Here is a 20,857-nt window from a genome sequence, read left to right as displayed (position 1 = left end):
GCAACTTCCCGTCTTTGGGAGCGCCGGGGACGCGAGGCGGGGGCCGAGTTTGTTTGTCCCTTCAGCCCGGAGCTGGGCAAAAAGGGGTTGAAGATGTTGGGCTCTGGGTGTTTTGAGGGTGTTGGGCTCCTCTCCCGTGAGCTGAGCACGTTTTCAGGTGGTTTCCCCCCTCCTCTCCCGGATCCTCAGCTGTCCCCCACTGTCGGTCCCGCAGCCCCGACTCAAAGTGTCCTGTGAGGTCGGTGGGTGACAGACGCTCCTTCCAGGGGATTTTTTTTCCCCTTCTTTTCGCGGTTGAGATCCTCAGCCTGTCCTCTCCCTCACCCCCCACCCGCGTTGTTTGTCGGGGCTGTTGAGGAGCGTTTTCTAGAGAGGAAACCATTTGGGTTTTGGAAGGATGCGTTTCACTCTTCCCTTTAACCTCTCGCTTTTCTGGTCGCTGCCGCCTCCTGCCATGTGGGAATGCCGAGCGGGGAGCCGGGACCTGAGTATTGCCGGGGGAGGGCAGGGCAGAGGGCAGGGAAAAGCAACAGGAATGAGGAAAGCAAAGGGTTAACCGTGATTTCTTTTAATTGAGCTCCAGTTTTGTGGCCCTAGGCAAGGGGGGACCTGACCCCGCTAGCAGCATCCAGATGTGCAGCTCTCGGGGGACCCCGGCGCAGACCCCGGGAGCGCGGAGCAGACAGGAGAGGCCGGGGGTGCGGGGCGAGGGGAGGCGGCCGGGCTGTCCCTGCGCTCCCCCTTCACCTCCCGGCTGCAGGCGGCCTCAATCGCTGGCAAGCAGCGAGCCAAAAACCTCCAGGTCTGGTCACGTTCAGCCCCGTGTCTGCATCCGAACTGAAAAATTGTAGCTGAATTGATGAGGCTAATTTCAGAGGAGGGGGAGGGAGGGAGGGGAGGGAGGGGCAAGGGGGATCTGCGGCTCTCTCCTGGCAGCTTCGGGCTTGGAGAAATAAAGTATTAATAAAGCATCTCTGCCGCAGCCGGGGAGAAACACTGGTGGCATTATTGCATTTCCCTTTTGGAAGGGGCAGGGGCAGGGGCAGGATAACTTTGGATATAATTTTGCTTCCCCTCATCCCCTTCCCCGTGGCTGGACTAAAGACAGGGGAAACAAAAAGCCTGGACACGACTGGCACTGGACAAGGTAACACTCTCCGCCGCCGGGCAGGGTGTCCTCCTGCCTTGACACTTTTCTTTCTTGCCTTCACCCTCCTTTCCCCCTCTGCTCTGTCCCCCGGTTCGTGGAAGCGGGGCAGAAGGGCCGCCCCGGCTGTTGCATGATGTGTTCCGCCGTGGTTATTTTGGCAAGGGCGGGGGAGCGGGGCAGCTGGACAGGCGGGTATTGTCTCCTTTCCCCGGCTCCTTTGGAAGGGTTCGGCTTTTCCCGGAAAAAGGAAAACGCGCGTTTCTCCTCTGCTGCTCGCTCCGGTTTGAATGAGAGGGAGAATTGCACGTCAGGGGCTCGCCAGGTCTGAAGCGAGGTTTAAATTTAGGCTGCTGGCTGAGGGGTTTTGTTTGCTGTGCCCGTCAGGACTGGGCACCGGAGCGGTAAATTTGGCTGTTCTGACAATTATTGTGAGGTTTTGACATTTTTATCAAGGGGGTGGGGGGGGTGTCCCCCACGCTCTGAGGGGGTTTAACATCTCAGCGAGGAGCTCGCGCTGTGAGAGGAGGCTGGGAAAGGGCTCCGGGCACCTGAAAGGAGTGATGGAAAACCATCCATCCCAGTGCTTTCCCTTCCGAGCCCCATATCCCACCCCGCGAGACCAGTGCGAGTGAGGGGAAGGGGCGAAAGCGGCCGAGAGCCCCGGCTTGCCCCAGCCCGTGTTCAACCGCCGGGGCCGTCTGTCTGTCCTGCATTACTGCACTCACCGCTCGCTCCTGGCAGGGGCTGCACCCTCGGCTCACGCTCCGTGCTGGGAGGCGTGAAGGAGCGGGCTCGAAATATGCTTTAAATACGTTTTAATCGCCAGACTTTTTCTTTCCTCCCTCCGCCTGCCGTCACCGAATTGCGTTTACGGTTTTCTCCCCTTAATTTTTTCCCGTAGACTGGAAAACGCATTAATAAAAAAATCTGTGGGAAGAGACGGAAATTCAGTGAGTCAGGCTAAAGCTGCTCCAGCCAAAAGAAAAAAAAAAAAAAAGAAAGAAAAAAAAAAAAAAAACACACCAAAACCCCACGTTAAACTAAACCGTGGGATTACACAGGCTGGCTAACACGGGCTGGGGTGCGAGGCAAGGTCTGCGCTGGCCGGGCTGTCCCAGCGACAAACAAGAGCTGTGACAGAGGTGGCTATTGTTCTGTCCCTTCTTATCTAAATGGAGCAAATATCCTGTATGTAAAATATATATATATTCATCTAGAAGGCAGGACCAGCGTAGAGACGAAGGTTTCCTCCTCAGTGACTTCACTTCCCAAAATTAGCAGAAAAAAACGTTTCATCCGGTTAACTGTCTCTTTTTCGCTCTGCTGCAACAACCAAAGTTAAAAAAAGAGAGAGACCGAGAGAGAGGGAGGGAGGGAGAGAGAGGGGGAGAGGGGGTACGGAGAGAGCAACAAAACCGCTGGAAGGGCAGCGAGAAGAGCGAAAAGAGAGAGAAGGATAAAAAACTTCAGGAGGCGTCAGTCGCAGGCTAAACCGGGTCAATGTGTGGAATATTGCTGGTCCCGGCTGGAAGTTATTCCCGATGGACGGCACTATTAAGGTAAGGGGGCAGGAGGGGCTGGGGGTCCCCTCTGGCTGGGGGGGCTCCGGGAAGGGGCGCGGGGCTGGGGGCCGGCTCCGGCCGGGCTCTCTCCTCCTCCTCCTCCTCCTTCTTCTCCTCCTCCTCCTCTTTCGCCGCCGCCGCCGTCGCGTCTCGGGGCTCTCCCGTCGCCTCCCCGGTGCTCGGGGCTTCGCAGCCGGCTCGTGGCCCTGGGCCGGGGGCCGAGGAGGGGCCGGGGCCGTGCCCGGCTCCGGGGCGCAGTGGCAGTGCCAGCTCCTGTCCCCGGCGTGGCTCGGAGCTGCCCCAGCTGTGCGGGTGCCCCTGGCCCTGGTCCCTCGCCCGGCCCTGGCTGAGGGGCACTCTGGCTCTGGTGGTCGCCCGTGTGTTTTCTCCGGCAGCTTTTTTTTTGAGGTTTTTTGGCGGGGAAAAAGCCCCGGGCTGGAGGAGAAACATCACCCTGGCTTGGGGGGAAAGGGAAGCAGAGTGTGGCAAATAAACCACCAATATAACCAACCTCTGGTGGCCTTGAGCAACCAGGGGCGATGCTGGGGCCGGGAGAGCAGTTCCCCCTCCTGTCCTCTGGCCAACCGGCCTCTCCTTCAGTCCCTGGAAAGATGAACCGAGCCCTTCCAAGCTCCCTGAGGTGCTTCTCCGAGCCCAGGCAGCACAGGGCGAGCTTTGGGGGACCCTTGTGTGATTCTGACGGGCTCTCCTTGGGGGAGCGCTGCGGAACAGAAGCATCTCAAACAGAGGAGCCTTGAAGCGAGAGACGCTGTGGGTGTGTTTGGGTTGGAGGATTTCGAAAGATGCCTATCGCCTGGCTGGGTGGGGTGTCGTGCTCATCTTAAAAGTGCTCTCTTTTTTTGCTTTTTTTCCTCTTCTTTTAATTTTTTCTTTTTTTTTTCTTTTTTTTTTTTTTTTTTTTCTCTTTTATTTTGCTGACCTGGGTAGAATGAAGCTGCAAATGGGCAGGAACTGAAACTGTCTCCCTTAGATTACAGCTTGTGGCAAGTGCATGGTTTGGAAGGGTCTTAAAGAGAAGGGGAAGGGAAGGAGATGGGCAGGAAGAGAAAATGGAAAGAGGAAAGAAAAAGGGAATGAAAGGGTGAATGTCAGAAAGGAAGGGAGAAGGCAGGAGTGTTGAAAGCACAATATTTGGGAGGTATGGCTGGAATAAGACAGATTTTCCCATTCACCTCTTCAGATCTGTAGCAGAAGTAACCTGGGCCTCATTCAGGATCTATTTAATGCACCACAACTTTCTTTGATTTGTGGAGCCCTAAATATTGTGCAGTGAAAGTGCAGAAATTCCCCATCTGCGCATTGCTGCAGTGCACACATGGACCTGCCTCCCTGCACAGGCCAGGAGCTCCCTGCCCCATCCACGCCCTGAGCAGAGCTGGACCATTCCCCTCTCCCTGTAACTCCTGGAGCCCCCGGGAGCTGCTCCTCTCCCCCTCTGCACTGAGCTGCTCCCCCCAGGCTGCGGTTTGGGGATGAGGAACTGCGACACTCCGAGCTCGGCTCAGTCACGTTGGAGGCTGCGGCCAAAGGAGGAACTCGGCCACATCCCAGGTCACTGCCCCGGGCTTGGGCCTGCCCTCGGGCTGCTCTGCAGCAGCTCTGCCACTGCCCTGCTACCCTGTCAGTGCAGGAATCCTGACACTGTTGGGGCTGGGACAAACAGGATCCTGAGACAGGATCTCCTCCTGGGCTCCCTCACTGAGCCATTCCAGGATCAGCAGCACTTTGCAGGTCCCTGTGTCCTGTTTGTCCCCTCTGGCAAGGTACCCTCTTTGTGTGCCATGCACTGAGATCGGTGCTCCTGTCCTGCCCAAAGGATCAGCTGAGATTTCTTGTAAATTTTCATGCTGGGCAGAAAACAGTGGGTTCCAGGGAGTGCCAGCCCCCCCCACAGAGATTTGCTTCGGGGAAAGGGTGAGACCCCCTTGCCTGGCTTCTCACAGGTGAAGGGCAGCACGAGAGGATGTGGCTTGAGATCCTGCAACGTTTTTGGTGTGCTGAGCTCTGCATTTAACCTATGCTGCCGGGTGGGTCTGACTCTGAGGGCACAGCAAAGCAAACCTGGGCACATCCAGAGCAGGCAATTTAACAGCAATCGTGCCCTCAGCTCTGCTCTCCCGTGTAGGCATTGGTTTATCCCAGAGCTCTGCATTTGTGTTGGGAAAATATGGCAGAAAGATGCACATCAGTGACTGGAGAGCTAGAAAAACACAGAGAAAGGTTCTTTCATCATCTACAGCAAGAACACAGGGCGGGCCCAGATGAAATCTGAGTTCCGGCATGGGGAAAGGCGCTTCCCACCCCAAACTCAGAAATATTCCTGTCCTTGGAGAGGACAAGTGCTAGACTTGGGGCAGAGCTGTGTCCTCCAGATGATTTTTTTTCTCGAGCAATTTAAATTTGACAAGTGACTTTTTAAAGTCTATGCAATACTATTCCACAGACTAATTGTTTTAATTGAGCTGAAGCTTTAACTGCAGACTGGCAGACGCAGGGGTTTGGGTCCAGCCTACTTTGCAAATCTCTCTCTTCGCCTGCAATCTCCAATATTAGGCTAGTACTTTCCTCTTCATCATTTTATCAGAAGGAGTGTTGATGACTCTCTTACAGCCAGTTTTACCTCCCTGGAGTGATTTAACTGCACACCTGCCCAGCTGCAGATGAAGGGATAAATCCACTGGAGCCTTGAGCTGTCCCAAGGGCTCGGAGCCACGCTGGGGAAACAGGGCATGGTCAGAGAATAAATGTGGGTGGGATGATCCTTGTGGACATGGATTCTTTGTGGACATTGTGTGCAAGCATGAATTGAGTTGTCCCCAGGCTTTCAACCCAAACAGGGAATTCCATGGATATAAATATAGAACACAGGATCAGCTCAGGATTTTGAGTCTTCATTCCCCACCACGCACTGACTGACATCACAGGTGACAGTGTTGAGCCAATGCACCACAAAAATGAGCTATAGAAAAAATATTTCTATTTATTCACAAAGGATTCTTTATCTTGAAGAGAATCAGATCACCTGCTGAGGAGGTTGATGATGATTTTTGCTGCATTCTCTAAATAATCTGTGTAATACCTGCCATGAGTGGAACTGGCTGTCTTGGGAAGTGCCCCCTGGAGCAGTGCTCCAAGAGCTCTGTGGAGGAAGAAGTGCAGGAAACCTTTCTGAGGTATTTCCACCTTCTGTTCATAATCTGTGAACAGCCCTGGCAGATGACGATGGGAGCCAGTGAAACTCCTGATTCTTGTGTTTGCACTAATTTTAAATAGTCACCAACATTTTTATTGCGCCTCTAAACATTCAAATCCCATCTTCTTTGGGTTAACACCTTCCTTTGACTGGCTTGCATTGTGTTTGGGGGACTTGGGTTTTATTGTCTCACAATAAATCAGAAAAGGACACATCTCATCAACAGCAAGATGCTCATGCATGGCCTTCCTCACAATAACAAATGGTGTGGTTTCAAACTGGTTTAATTGTTTCAGTTCCACTTTATGCGTGGAGAATAACTAAAGCAAATATACTTGCCAGAGCTTGCCTGTTCGTGAAAAAGCACATGTTGTGTGGCTGTTGCCTTCATTCCATGAAAACAAATTTATCCCGATGTTGTGGCCATGAGAGCCCCTCTGAGGGACGTTCAGTGAGGATTTTGCATTATTCAACTGCAGGACACCCGTGTCCTTGAATAGAGGGCTCGTGTGTTGGCGTTGCCATAGCAAAGGGTGGGGTCGGGTTTTGGAGCAATCACTGTCGTTTGTGAGCTGGAGGCGTTTGCTCTCGCTCTCAAACTTGGCCATCGGGATCTCAGACTAAGAAAATGTTTCCTTTTGGAGCAATTTTAATGTCTGTTTGGCTCTTTTTAATCAGCCCGGCTTTGGCCCCGGAGGGATGGCCTTTCCTGGCTAAAGGGTGTTGACTCCTGGGGCAAGGCTCCTAATCTCCACACTGGAAAAATAATAAATAAATCACAAAGATTTGAGGGACAACAACTTTCCATGTTGCTGTCCCTCAAAAGCAATTTGGAACAAAACCATCTGGAATTTCCAGGGCATGAACAACAATATTCCCTCCTACCCTAATCCCCGTTCAAAGATATTTATATTGCATAACAACTTTCTAACATCAAAACTATTCCAAAAGGTTTTATGATGGGGATATTTTGATGCTGCTGGTTCGTTTTCCCTTTGAGATCTGTGTGCAAAGGAACATCTCCTGCCTTAGCATGAACTTCCAGCCTCTGTGTCCTGCTGGGTGATGCCAGCTGAGAGTGTTCAGTCCTGACTCCCACTTGCCAGCAAACACTGGGAATGCCTTTTCCGAGCCTGTAGTGGATTTTTTTTCTGCTCAAAAAATCACGATTGCCCTGAAGAAAACCTTTACCCAACAAAACAATGTAACTGCTTGGATTCGAAGCCCTTGGGGTTTCGCTGGGAGACTTTGAGGAGGTGCTGAGAGCCTGGTGTAGTTTCTCTTCACCTTCACAGGATGTGGTCACTCGAAGGAGTAGCAGCGCGTGTCTTGAGGATTTCACGCTTTTATTTTAGTTATTGATTTTAATTCCGGGCTATTCCTTCTGTGAGACGGGGGAAGGAACAGCTTCTGTCCCTGCTTGCAGCATTTCTTCCACTGGGAGTTCTGTGGGGTGCAGGATGTGGTTCTTGCAGTGTCACCATCAGGAGCAGCACAGGGGAGGCTGCAGGGGAATGAGCTCTTAGATGACACCCTGAGAGGTGAGATGTGCTGGGGGAAGGGCAATTCGAGCAAGGTTTGCAGGCAGCAGAGTTTATTTCCTTCAGGTCTCACCCTCCTGGACTTACAGGAGCTTTTTCCTCTTGAGTTCAGCTCCCAACTGCTCCGAAGGGTCGGGTCTGGAACACATGAATGTGCAGCCTCAGCATAGAGCATCTCCCAGTCTTTTTTTTCCCCACAACCCGTCAGTGTTTGAGGTTCCTTTACAGCCCCTCATCAGATGCTCTTGAAAAACAAAAGTCTCTCCTTGTGCCTGAGTTCACCTGAGCACTTACAGAGAGACCCTGTGTCCCACCTCAATGCAAATGTGCACCAGCAGGAGAATTAAAGGAGCCAAGGGAGCCTTCAGGGTTTCAGGTATTTGTGGCTTTGCTGAACCCCTAAATCTGCAGAACCCTGGTGTGCATGGATGTGCCCCTAGAAAAAGCAGGTCTAACACATCGACTTTAGTTCTACAACTTGGTTTGAAGCCAATTTGCTCCAGAAATGTGAAATTCTCTTCAGATCTCTCACCTGAATTGGACAGCAGGTCTGTTTCCCTGCCTGTGCCTCTCCTGTGCTCTGGTGCACACCTGAACACAGGTGCCCCCTGCACATGAAGCTCTGGGACCTAAAAGAAGCTGCCTGAGCTCACCTCAGTGTCACAGGGCCTGTCACACAACCCTAGGCGAGGGCCAAAGACAATATCTGAGCCAACAAATGTTTTCAGACAAGACTGTGGCTGCACATTTATAGCTGGGTGTGAAATACAGACTAAAATATCCCCCCCAAATGTGCGTTTCTGCCTCCTTTGGGAATCATTTGTCTGAGGTGGAGCCAAGTCGTGGGTGCTGTGTCACCTCAGACTTGGGCAGTCAGGGTGCCTTTAGCACCCTGAAAGTTGTACAGCAACGTATGCAACAGGACAGTGCCTGATCTGCTCTGCTGAGTTCCAGGTATCAAAGCCTTCAAGATGTTGATGCGTTTTCTGCTTGTTTTCTTCCTTCCTCTCATTACCAGGCCACATAATTACTGATGCGTATCTCCCCTGCTAGTAACACCCACCTGGAAACCTGTCTCTGGTACTGAGGTTACCACAAACGGTGCCTCCCTCCTGCCCCTCCTCCCCCACAGAAGCTTTTCCTTCAGCCCGAGGCAGAGCCCCAAACCAAAGGGATGTGCAGCAGTGGGTGTGGGAGGTTCAGGCTCTCCTGACAAACCTCTTGCTCCTCCAAACAGCACCAAAGGCAAAATTTGGGAATAACACCCTGAGAAGGGCCAGGGGAAATAGAAGAAGAAGGTTCGATCACACAGGGGTTGTGCAAAACCCCAGCGTTTGCTTCTCTTCAGGATGCTGTACAGAAAATGACCCTTCATGTGTGTCCGGTATTCTTTCTTCTCCTGATTTTTCACTAAAATCCAGTAAGAAACACAGCCCAGGAGAGGAAGTGTCATGGATAAGCTTGCTGCTTTATTCGCATTTATCTCCTCCTCGTTCTTCCAGCACAGACCAACCCAGGATTCCACCAGGGCTGCGAAGGAGTCAGAAAAAATTAAAACAAATTAGAAAGCCTTAAGCCCAGCCTGCCAGAGCTGCACTCCCAGGAACTGAACATTACCATCCTTGTCAGTCATCCAGAGGCAGTGAAAAATAACCCAGCAAGCAGCAGAGCCTCTCATTACTCATCTGCTGATTCCTCATTCAGCAAAAAGACCTGCCCTTCTTAATGCTGCTGGTTTTGATCTGAAGGGAAGAGATAAATCAGCAAGAATACAGTTTTTTAAGATGGTTGATGAGTGAAAGAAAGAAACTGGAGTAAGGTACGGTGGGGTCAGGGGAAGGTGTGGTGAGTTCAGGAAACTGACTTCTGTATGATGCGAAAATACTTATTTGAATGGCTTTTTATAGCAGCTTTTCTTAAAAGAAAAAAGAAGATAAGGAAAAGATTAGGAGAGGTTAAAATACTCTTCTTACAGCTAAATGCAGAATTTGGCTATCTGGCTTCTGAATATCTCTTCTTGTTGTTCCAAGCTTGATTGACTTATAACTGCATCTGAACCAACCTCACATCAGTTCCTTTTTATCAGCCAGAGTGAGACTTCCTGTGCTCCACAGTCTGGTTTCCTGATGTGTTTCCTTTTTCCTTTTAACAGAACAAAGGAAACTGTAACTCCTCGGCTGCTCCTGTTCCCAATCTCCTTGGGACTCCACACACTCTTACCATCCAACCTTTGCCTTGTATTTCCTCTGCCTGGAGTTCCAGTGCCCTCTTCATCTCTGCCAGCTGCAGAGGGGCAAGAACTCAGTGCTATTGGAAGGAAACCACGGCCAGAGCCGTCACCACTGGCAGCTTTTAGTAGCTGAAATGTAGTGAAGCAGAAAGGGAAACTCTTCACCCAAAGGCTCCGTGTGTCACCGGAGATACGGGATTTTTAATGTCCTGCTGAAACGAATATCAGGTGTCGAGGTCTCAGTGATTTGCTCAGGTTGATGTTGTGAACTTTGATACTTGAACCTGGGAATTTGTGTCCTGAAATGTGTGGGCCACTGGTGGAAATACTCCCCAAAAAGGTCACACACGCACAGTCACTGCCCTGGCACACACTGGAACCAGAAGCCCTGTATGTTATATTTTAATTTGGATTATTTTCAAACCACCTCACTGAAGGGCGATTACCCTCTTCTTGCACTGGTTTTCCCTCAGCTCTGAGGGGCTGCAGTTCTCCTTGAGTCCTGCCATTCACACGAGGAACAGCCTATGGCTGCAAAATCCAACTTCTGCCCTGCAGTGAGGATCCTTCTTCCCAGCTGTTCTGCTGAGATGCTCCATCCCTTCATAACCCCCATATCTCAGAGCTGAGGCTTCTTCTGCAGAAAAATCCCAAGTTCTTGTTCACTTGACTGACAAGAATCCCACGTTTTCCTGTTCAGACAGAGGAACACGAGCTCAGAGCAGGACTGAGGAGATGCCTATAAAAATCCTTCAAACACTACCAGGATCCACTGGAAAAGTGTGGAGTTGATGTTAGTGCAGAGTTCAGAGCAAAGCTGGGCCTGTTTCCAAGGAATAGACATGGGATATCTGCAAATTCCCACTGAAATCAGTGTAAAGAGCTCATGCTAAGATTTTATCCATTCATCCAAACTCGAGAGCTCGGCAGGATTAGAAAGGAGAAGGGGAACTGGGCTGTGCAGCCCCTTGGCCACCCGGGTGTGGAGGCAAAGGGAATTTGCCAACTCAGCCAGCCCAGAGCAGGCGGCTGAAACCCAAGGCGCATTTATTCAAACCATCAGCACTCAGGAATGGTGGAATATGGAGTAGGATTGGAGATTCTGGGATTGGCTGTCTCCTGAATATGCCTGAATGCGTGTCTGTGGTGCGGTAGGGTGGGCACAGCAAGGCACTGGCTGCACCAGGTTGAGGCAGCAGAGGATTCCTGCACTGCATCCAGGGACAGGCAGGCAGAGTTTCCAGGGAATCCTGCTCACCCAAGACTGAGGAAGCAGCAGGAGCTGCATTACTTTAATCCAGGAAAAGAATTAACATCATTGCCTCCCTACAGAACTGCCTTTCTGCAGGTTTCTGTGCACTGCTTTGAGGTCTTCTCATACACCTTCACAGTCAAAAATGTCATTTTTAAGCAAATCACTTTGGAATGCCCAGCAAAAGACATCAGAAAATTATATCCCTTCTGTAAAATCCTGGAGAAAATCAAGGAAGTTTTGCCTTTTCTGCTGTGTTTTGTTTATGGAACAATTTCTATGCAGTATAATTCAATTTCCATAAAAAACTCCATTGATTTAGTCCCTATTAAATTCTGAGGATTTGTCCGTGAGGGTTGTGCTGCAGCTCAGCCTTTAGGACTGACTCCTGATTAGAACCAGAAGTGGTGGCTCTAGGATTAATTCCTTGTATTATGGAAGTTGTCCCCAGAGGCTCCCATCAAGGAGAACCCTGGCACATAGATGGAATAAGAGCCCAAAAGCCAAGCAGGCAAAGGGAAAAGGAAAAACAACCAGGAGATGAAATGCAGGAAGCATCTGGTCACTCAGCAAGGCACCAGCAGTGGTGCAAAGATTCTGTTCACCAGTTCCTGGTGTTAGAATTGCCCAGGGACTGGCGGATTTCAAACACCTTGCACGGTTTTACCACTGAAAAATCACCAGAGGCAGAAATGATTGATACAGGACAAGCCGAAAAGGGGACAGATCCCTTCACCATCGCTCCCAGAAGCCTTAGAGCTGCTCTGAGCAGCTGCTGTGGGTGTCTCCAAGGCCACTGAGGATCCAGACCAGTCTGGGCAGCCAGAGGTCCTTCAGGGCCACTTTGCTGCAGCAGGGACAGTTGTTCTGCCAGTGACACTCCCAACCCAAAGCAGAATTCACATGACACGAGCCGCAACAGCCTTCCTTAATTAGATCTAATATGCCCATGTATATCTTTCCACAGCACAAATATTTATATTTTGCTGATATTTCTAAACTCATACATCTGACTTTGTTAGAACCAACCAGGCTTTAAAATAAGCACTCGATGGAGTGATTTGTTAGTCCAGAACTCTCAGTATCATCCTGCAAATATTATCAAAATTGTCTTTAACAAGAAACAGCTCCAGTGATGGGAGAAGGAATGAGCCTAGGTGAGGGACAAAGAGTGCAGAATGTCTGGTCAGGGCCTAGGCTGCTTTGAACTGCACACACTTCTCCTGAATCCATTTTCCTGCCAGACAAGTGTGTGTGCAAGTTTCATGTGAGCCACATTTTACCCCAGAGATGGTGGACTCCCCTGGACACTTGGATTGTGCTGGAAATCTGAGGTGTCTCCAGAAGGCGAAGGGAGAAACGGGATGGCCTGGGTCCAGCTCCAGCTCCTGCCCTGCCCACCCTCCTCCAGCCTCTGTGCACAACCTCCCAGGACACGGTTTTGTCCTGCAGTCTGGGCTGCAGAAAGAGGAGCAGGAGCATGGGCGGGTCCAGGATGAAAAGTGTTCTTACCCACACAGGAATTGGACAGAGAAGACGCAGGACAGGACTTTGCCATGGCACCTCTCAGGCCTTTCCTCTGTGCTGCCCTTGGCAATGAGGCTGGATCCTCTGGAGTGTGGTCAGAGTGTGCAAGGCTGTGTAAAAACCTTACTCGATATGCAGCCCCATATGATCCTTTGTGTGGCAGGAGAAGTGTGAATCCAATTTTAAGTCCAAACTCAAACTCTTCCCTGCCAGGGACAACATTTTCTGCCCGTCAGCGTTAAAGTTGTGTCCCTCCCCTTTGCTGGTTTCCACAGGGCATCCCAAACCCAGCTTCACAGCTACAGGGATGCTTTTCCTGCACAGCACTCCCAGAGCAGCAGGCAAAGGCTTTAACAAAGGGACAGAGTTCACCCCCTTCAGAAAGGGAAAGCAATGCCCCGAAGTTCAAGCTCGCTTGCAATAAACCCTCTGGATTTGCACCACGGCATCCGAGAGCAGACGTGCTCTCATCCCCACAGGACACAGGCTGGTCAGTAATGGATGGAATAAACTTACAGTTTGCTCCCTGCTCCTCAGCTTTGGTATTCTCTTATGTCATCTCTGCTGCAGGAAGGATGTAATTATGGTTGGTCATTAGTGTGAGGAATTATTTGTGCTGCAGCAGTGCCTGGAGACCAGTGTGGTCTCTGCTGTGTGTAACAGGAGAGTCTTCCTCAAAATTCCTGAACAGTGAAGAAAAGTTAAGGCACTTAATTTGAACTCCAGAGTGGGAGCAGTTCTAGGGCCCTGCTTTGCTGTCAGACAGGACCACGTGTTGTCATTGCTTTCCCAAAATCTCCAAGGTTTCTGTAAAGGATTTTCTTTCCACCCCCACCACTCCCCATTGAAGAAGATTTCTGTAACTGCCTCCTTCTGAGGTTTGGACACTTTCTTCTGACTAGGGGCTGGCATTTGCTCATGACTGATTCATGCCTTTCTCATGCCAGCACCACTGCAGCACTTTCCCTTCCTAGGACTTCTGTCCCCAGTGCATTTACAGACCACTGCTGTACCTCCCCCTTGCTTTTGCTGGGACAAACAAAACCCTTATGATCCCTTCCTACCTTCCTTCTCCTGGTTATTCCTTAGCCCTCAGCTGCACCTGATCCCATCTGAACTTGCCTTATCTCAGCCTCACTGGAGTGGCACATGCTGTTCCCAGGGCTTGGCTGGAATTGCGCCCCTGATGCAATCCCGGGATTGGGATGCTTTGGCTTTTTTAAGTTCTGGTGAATCAGAAAAATCTGTGCTGTTAATTGACTCCAGTCTTTGTGTCAGCAGTGTCCAGCTTGGCTCAGACAGTTGTTGTGCCTCTGTAGGATCTCAGGCACTTCACTTCTCTGTACCTCAGCTTCTCATCCGTGGGACTCAGCAAATCCTCTCTTCCCTCCCTGCCTGCTCTGGTCCGGTTGCAGCGATGCTCTCCCAAGCTGGGAATGACTTTGGCTCTGTTCAGGAGCTGCAGAGATCTCAGTGCAGGCCTGTCCTGCAGTGCCATGACATGGACAGAGAGATGAGTGGTTGTTCCCATCATTGTCCTTCATTAACATTCCCCAACCTTCTGCCTCTCCTGAGGGATGGGCCTAGTTCCCAAACTTTGGGGTCCCTGCACATATTTGCAACGTGGCTTTGGAGAATGGCAGGAGCGTTTTCCCACAGACCAAAGGCCATTCCAGAGGAGGAGACAGGGTGTGAAGGCCTACAGGTATTCCAGGGGCTTGCAGCAAGTGCCCTGGAGGAGGAGGAGGGAGCAGAGGTCGTGTGTGTGCCCGTGGAGCTCCTCCATGGATCCACACACACAGCACTGCCAGCGTTTCAGCAGGGTCTAAGTACCAGCTGGCTTCTTGCATGAGCCAAACCTGATGTGTTTAAAACTCAGCAGCCAGCACAGGCTCAGGCCCCTGCTCTGATTCTCTCTTTCATCCATCCATTTCCTACCCTATTGCAGTGTGAGGTTCTGTCGTTTCAAAACTAACAGCTGCAGGCTTCCAAAAATAAAAAAGAATTCATTAATTAACATAACCCTAAGCCACAGAAACTCTACCTTGTGAGCAGCCCTTTGCTCACCACGTGCAGTTCTGTGCCAGGCTGGGGGAGGTCGTGTGGCCAGGCAAACCTTTGGAAATGTGGGATGTGGAAGGTGTGTGCACTCCAGCAGAGAGGGAAATGGGAAGGAAACAGGTGGGGGGTAGCAGAGGAGCAGAGAGGGAACTGACTGTGCAGAGAAATCCCTCCAAGTCCTGACAGCTCATTCTTCCAAGTGCCACCAAGGTCTCTCCTTACCCAGGTCATGCCCTCAGCTGTTTTCAGGTCCTGAGGGCTCCATTCTGGTTGAGCTGAGCCTCCACAAGGTGTGTGCTGCTTTCACAGCCTCTCCCGTGGCATACACGAACCACTCTGTGGTCCCCTCATGTTTCCATCAGCGCCTCATGCCCTCCCCAGGCTCCTCTCAGCCCGCCCGGGTGTTTGGGGTACCTGCAAACGCAGCAGTGTCTGCTACAGGTGGGCACACACAGGGTTTGTGCATGCAGGGCTCAGTGGATGGGCAATGCCCTGAGTAAACAAAGGGCTGCTATGGAGTGTCATCAGCTCAGGGATTAAAGGAGGGCGGGTGTGCTCTCACCCTGTGCAAACAGCAGGGTAAAGTGGTGGATTTAAGCCAACAGCTGTAACATGGCCATGCTAATTAGCTGTCTCAGGCCATGCTAATTTCGTATATCACAGGATCACTGCATGGGATGGGTCGGGAGGAACCTCAAAAATCACCTTGTTCCACCCCCCACTGTGGGCAGGAACACCTTCCATTAGACAAGGTTGGCCCTGGACACTTCCAGGGATGGGGCAGCCACAGCTTCTCTGGGCAACCTGTGCCAAGGTCTCAAAATATGAATTTATGATCCAGGACAGTGGACATTCATTCCTGGCTCTGCTAGTGACATTTTGTGCAGCCTCAAGAAGCCACTGAACTCTCAGGCGGGCCTGATCATTCCCTGTTTATCCCCTGCCTGCCCATTCCTTGAGCTGTTTGGAATAGGAGCCATCCCCCAGGGTATATTTACCAAGCACAGGGGCAACATGTGTGTTGCTTATCCTGGAATGGGAGGTGGGAATTCCCCCAGGAATTGTGTCCAAGGCCTGCCCTTGGATATTCACCTTCTGTTATGACTCAGTTAAAGGGTAATGGAGATAAGGATGCTTCTAGATGAGAAACATGTTCAGAAACCTGCCATTATCTGTGACAAAGTTTTCTAAGCATGTGAGATCCTAATCAGACATCTATTATTTAGTGAGAAGATAATGAGGAGAGATCTCTCCACTGCTATCTGCTCCGCTCAGCAGATAACAAGCAGTTCACATGGCCCTCTTTAAAAACTCTCAAATTTGGGTAGAATCAAATCTTGCAAGTGGAGTCTCCTTGGCTTTATTCTTCCTCCGTAGCCAGAAACCCAGAGCAATTATTAGAAGTTTCTTGATTTTCCTAATTGTAAAATAATAACGGGAAATGCTCCTCTGAGGTAAAGCTGAGAAGCGACAAACCTCCACGAAGAATTTTGTAAGCCCTGGATAAAAAACGTGCAGGTGCCCGAAATGTCAGCAGAAAATCTCTCTGAGATCCAGTTCAAAGCAGCTGGATGTAAGAGTTGCAGCTTTTGAAACTAGGAAAGAACTATTTATAGAACATAAAGTGTTCTGGTACTTGTGAAGCACAGCGAGAAACAGTCTGTGCTCTGCGGCCCTACAGCCTAAACCAATGCATTAACAGGAGCCCCGTGGGACAATTTGTACTGGGCTTGTGCAGTGCCAGCCCTTCAGCCCAAGCAGGGAGGGGAGGAGTGCATCCCACAGCGCGTCCAGAGTTCTGTGGGATGGAGCTGGCACTGCCTGCTCAGTCCTGCCCACCCCCAGGGACACCACTTCTCTTTGCAGTCCTGACAGTCAGAGATGCAAAGGCCACGTTAGCCATGGGCTGCTCTTCCCGGGCAGAGAGGTGCGTGAGGTGTCTGGGAAGCACAGAAAATCCGTGCTCTGCTGATGTGGTGGTCAGAACCTGAGAGCAGCAGAGGAGCACAGCTCCCTCTCCCCTGCCCCTGGTTCTCTCAGCGCTGTCATTGTTTGATTTTGGGCTGCTGGGACAGGTGCAAATCTGCTTCCAGATCACAGCCGGGTACATGGCAGGCAAATTTTCCCAAGAGGCTGCAGTAACAAGAAACAGCTCTTGTCTCTCAATGCTCCATAGAACCAGGGGCTCTTCTGCAGCACCTGATGGGGCCTGTCCCCCTCTGCTGCACCTTTGTGTCTGCCTGGACAGTCATTTAGCGAGTGCCATTTGTGGCAAGCTGATTCTTAAAAGACAAAGGGGTGAAAAAAACGCAGTTGAAATGAGTTTTGGTTTTTGAGCAGGCTCAGAGCCTTGGTTGGGTGCGGGGGCAGTGCAAGAGTGGAGTGCAGGTGTGAGAGGCTGTTGCTTCATACCCCCGGGGAAAAAGGATGCACGGGCTAAACAAAAAGATGCAGAAGACAAATGAAAAGGATCTGAAGTTATATTAAAAGGTTCACAAGTTATGCAAAAAGATGCACAAGCTAAACAGAAAGATGCAGATCCTAAATAAAAAGATGCACAAGGTAAATTAAAAGATGCCCAAGTTGTATAAAAAGATGCCCAGGGTAAATAAAAAGGTGCTTCAGGCAGGCAACCTGAAGCCTGGAGGACCTGGTCCCCTGATAAGGTCATTCACCTGCTCTTCTGGGCATGAAATAGTGTGCTTTATAAAAGTGCTCATTATCTCAGTAGGTCAAGGACATTTGTTAGTGCAGGAGCAGAGGAAGGTGCCATGAAGCCTTCTGATTGTACCTCAGTGGAGTGAGGCAGTGTGGGATGAATTTCTGGAATATTAGGAAATTCAGGAATATTCTATGCACATAAACAGCAGGAGCTTCAACTGTTACCTTAGTGAAGGAAACGAGGACAGCCTGGAATCTGTGCGGTTTGTGTGGACAATAATATTGCAGATTCAATGAAGCTTCTGCACCCCCTCCCAAAGGCACAGAGGGCAGCGCTGGGATGAGGCTGGAATGCATTCCCTGTTTGCCAGAAGAAACTGAGGGACGTTCAGGAGCTGGTCGGAGCCATCAGGCAGTGACAGCAGCCACCAAGGCCTCTGCAGCCACTGCTCCCCTGTCACGGAGGAGTGTCACAAACCCCCGGTGTGATGGGAGGGCAGGAGCCAGAGGTGATGGTACCTGGACACCACAAGGCCAGGGAGGCTCTGGGAAATCGGGGAACACAGAAGAGAAGCCGGAAAAGGGACAGTGTGGGGCCAGTCGGCTGCTGCAGAAGGATGGTAAGAAGGATGCTGGGTGACGTGGCAGTGCTGCTGCCGGCTCTTGTGGGATTTGGTTTTCATCTGGGAAGCCTGAATTACGCTCTAATTGGATAAGAATATTAACTTTTATTTAATAGAACTGATTTTTTTTAAAGATTGCTGGGAAGAGCTTGAAATGATATCCTATAAAGCTTGAAAAGCCAGTTATAAATACAGTTCCATGTTCAATTAAGATTATGTTCAACTAAAGCATGGGACTGGAAAGCAAAGCCCCTCATGGGTTGCTGTGTGCATCCTACTAAGGATCAGCTGCACCTGCCATGAATAGAAGTGTAAAAACCAAGGGCAGGATGGCTTTAGGAGTCTCACTGTAGCCTGAGAGTGATGAACTGGCAAGGGAGGGTGAGGTAGAACCTGAGGGGTCAGGGACGGGCAAGGATGACTTTAAAAAGGAGATCTGACTAAGACCCAAAGCAGCCACACCTGGGGGTGTCTCGAGCCCCACTAATTTGTAGGATGGAGGAAGAAGCCCCGGGGCAGAGCAGGGGGGCAGCGTTAGCCCTGCCTCAGCCGCCCGCTCCGGGAGGGAGCGAGCTCTGACAGGTACGAGCTCACCACTTCAAAATCAAACCTGGCAAAGCCCCAGCAAAAGCCTTTCTGGGAGATGAGGTCAGACGCCTTGCTCCGTGCCCCGGCAGCCCGTTCGCTCTCTATTCTTCCCTCTCTCTCACAGACGATAAAAGGAGCAGGGGGTGGGAGCGTGTTTATTAATTCGGGATGACAATAGGACACCTGGACCAGCACCTGTCAGAATAGGATGCAAATGAGCGCGGGGAGCTGCTCGTGCTCGCTGCAGCCCTAATGAAGCACTAATGGCACTGATAATGCCTCGCACGGCATTCGCGGGGCATTGGCTCAATTGCAGTAATTAATGCGCCCATCCCGAGCCGCAGCTCCCATTCACGGGCACTTCCTGATGCTTTGCTCTCGCTGTTTGTTTTTTAAACACGCAAACCCGGGACTTATTATATTTGCAAACAATGGCCTCGTGGAGATGCTCTGATTTACTGCAGAGATAGAGGGGGATGATGTTTGAAAGCCTAAATTAAGGCAGGATTTCCTTGTGTTTTCTCAAAGGAAAGGTTAACATTTGCTAATAACTGTCATGGGCTGCAAACGGTCTCAGTGTCATGTGATGGATTTTTCTGATTGCTTTTAATCAAGGTTTTCAGATATCATGGGGTGTAAACAGAGAAATGAGCTGAGCACTCATGAGTTGAACAAACCTCAGGAGATGTGACTCAGATAAGGAAAAACTGTTCTGACAATGAAGTAATAGCAGGTTCTTTGCTGCTCGAGATCCACTTTTTATCATTATTTTAGCGTTCCCCATTCCATATCAGTGGCTGAGATAAACTGCCAGCAGGGATGGACATGTGCTTGCAAAGGCTCCGTGGGAGGGTGGAGGGCTCTTTACCCTACAGAGATATTAAGTTGCTGTATTATCTACTTCACCTCCCATATCTGGGGGTTTTTTGCCTCTTCAGGGAAACTTAGGTGATGAGAATGAATTAGAAAAAATCTCTTTATGTGTTCAAATCAGAAAGAGATGGCAAAGGTGCGGCTGGGGATATGAAGATGATCTGTCCATGAAAATTATTACTTCTTGCTGGATGCCTCCCCTCAAAAAAAGGGATAAAGAGGGAGGCGCTTCAATACCCCATTTGCAAATAAAGGACGCAGAAATGATTTCCCAAAGAGAATTGCAGGAAAGAAGGAGGCTGCGCTGGAGAGCTGAGCTCTGACAAAAGGCACTTTGTGCCATCAGTTTCTTTGTTAATAGGACCCAAAATACGATGAGAACTTTTGTGTGGTTGCAGCAGGGCCTGCATTTCTCAGCGGCTCAGGACACTGCCGTGTGGGAGGTGGTTTTCCTCTCGTGCCAGCTCAGGGGGGCTTGCAAACCTACAGAAACCAAGTTTTGGGCCAGCCCTGGTGTTTACCGGGGCTCCTGTTAGCACTGGGAGAGGGGGGTGGTGGGGACTCCTGGTGCTCAGCAAAGCTGGGAAAGGCAAAGGAAAGCCGAGGGGGATGAGGGAGTCTGGCAGGAGCACACGGGGTGAAGTGCATGCAAACCTCCAGCTGACACAAGCTGTGTCCTCTCCCACGAAAAGCTTCATCATAATCTGTGCAGAACATCACTTCAGGATAAACACAATCCTGCTATAAATACCCCCGGCCATTTCCTGTTGTTCTTTCTGCAGCTTGCACAGGGTTTGTGTCTGTGTGGGGTGACTGAGGGTGTGACTGAATCCGCACAGTCGCACACACGGCCCCTACTCTGTGAAAATGGCTTTTTCTGCCTAAAATCAGGCACTCTGGGGTTTCTGCCACTGAGCTGAACATTCATCCTTAATGAATCAGGAATATTCTTTATGGAAGGAATTCAGGGCAGCAAAACGGCAAAATCTCCTGCTATTGAGATGAGTTGACTTGAATGGCTACATACACTTAATTAGAGTTAAATTAATTATACTTCATTACTTAATTAGACTTTAATATACACTTCACATCCCTGGAAGTGTCCCAAGCCACGTTGGGTGGGGCTTGGAGTAACCTGGGATAGGGGTAGAACGGGATGATTTTTAAGGTCTCCCAACTCAAACTATTCAGGGATCCTATGACACAGTTTGCCACATTCATCCACATTTCCATCCCAGGTTATTTCAATTTATACCCATTCTTAATTTTGACTGTCAAAGGAAATGGAGCACATTAACCTGAATTGAGAGAAGCAGAAATGCAAACTCCTCCTGGCTCGTTTTACTGAATTTTGTGTTTTAGGTGGATTTGTTATTTCAGTGAAAATGGAAGCAAAAGCGCTCCCATCTGCTTGTTAGTCAGAGAAATACCTCAAGGAGAAAGGAAACAAACTGAGGGGAGGGCCCTGGATCCTCACGTATGAATTAAGTCTTTAGAGAACTGGACTGAAAGTTTCTGCAACTACAGAATTTTTAGCTCAGCAATTTCATTCAAACCACTAATTTGTTTTGTTTT

At 50.2% G+C, this 20,857-nt stretch overlaps 1 protein-coding gene across 2 annotated transcripts in view; it reads left to right on the top strand.

The window, feature by feature from the left end:
- Positions 1 to 2,300: 2,300 nt before the first annotated feature.
- FLI1 (Fli-1 proto-oncogene, ETS transcription factor) overlaps positions 2,301 to 20,857 on the top strand; it is a 72,309-nt gene continuing 53,752 nt past the window's right edge. For both annotated transcript variants that reach the window (XM_066203377.1, XM_066203376.1), the window contains exon 1: positions 2,301 to 2,709. In XM_066203377.1, coding sequence (XP_066059474.1) covers positions 2,692 to 2,709 — 18 coding nt within the window. In that variant the 5' untranslated portion in view covers positions 2,301 to 2,691. The remainder of the gene's footprint in view (positions 2,710 to 20,857) is intronic.

Source organism: Chamaea fasciata, unplaced genomic scaffold (assembly GCF_029207755.1).
Source record: "Chamaea fasciata isolate MVZ Bird 193981 ecotype frontalis unplaced genomic scaffold, bChaFas1.0.hap1 SCAF_24, whole genome shotgun sequence".
Classification (NCBI taxonomy): domain Eukaryota; kingdom Metazoa; phylum Chordata; class Aves; order Passeriformes; family Sylviidae; genus Chamaea; species Chamaea fasciata.
Note: the sequence above shows the minus strand (reverse complement) of the source record. Positions and strands in the feature narration are given on the sequence as shown.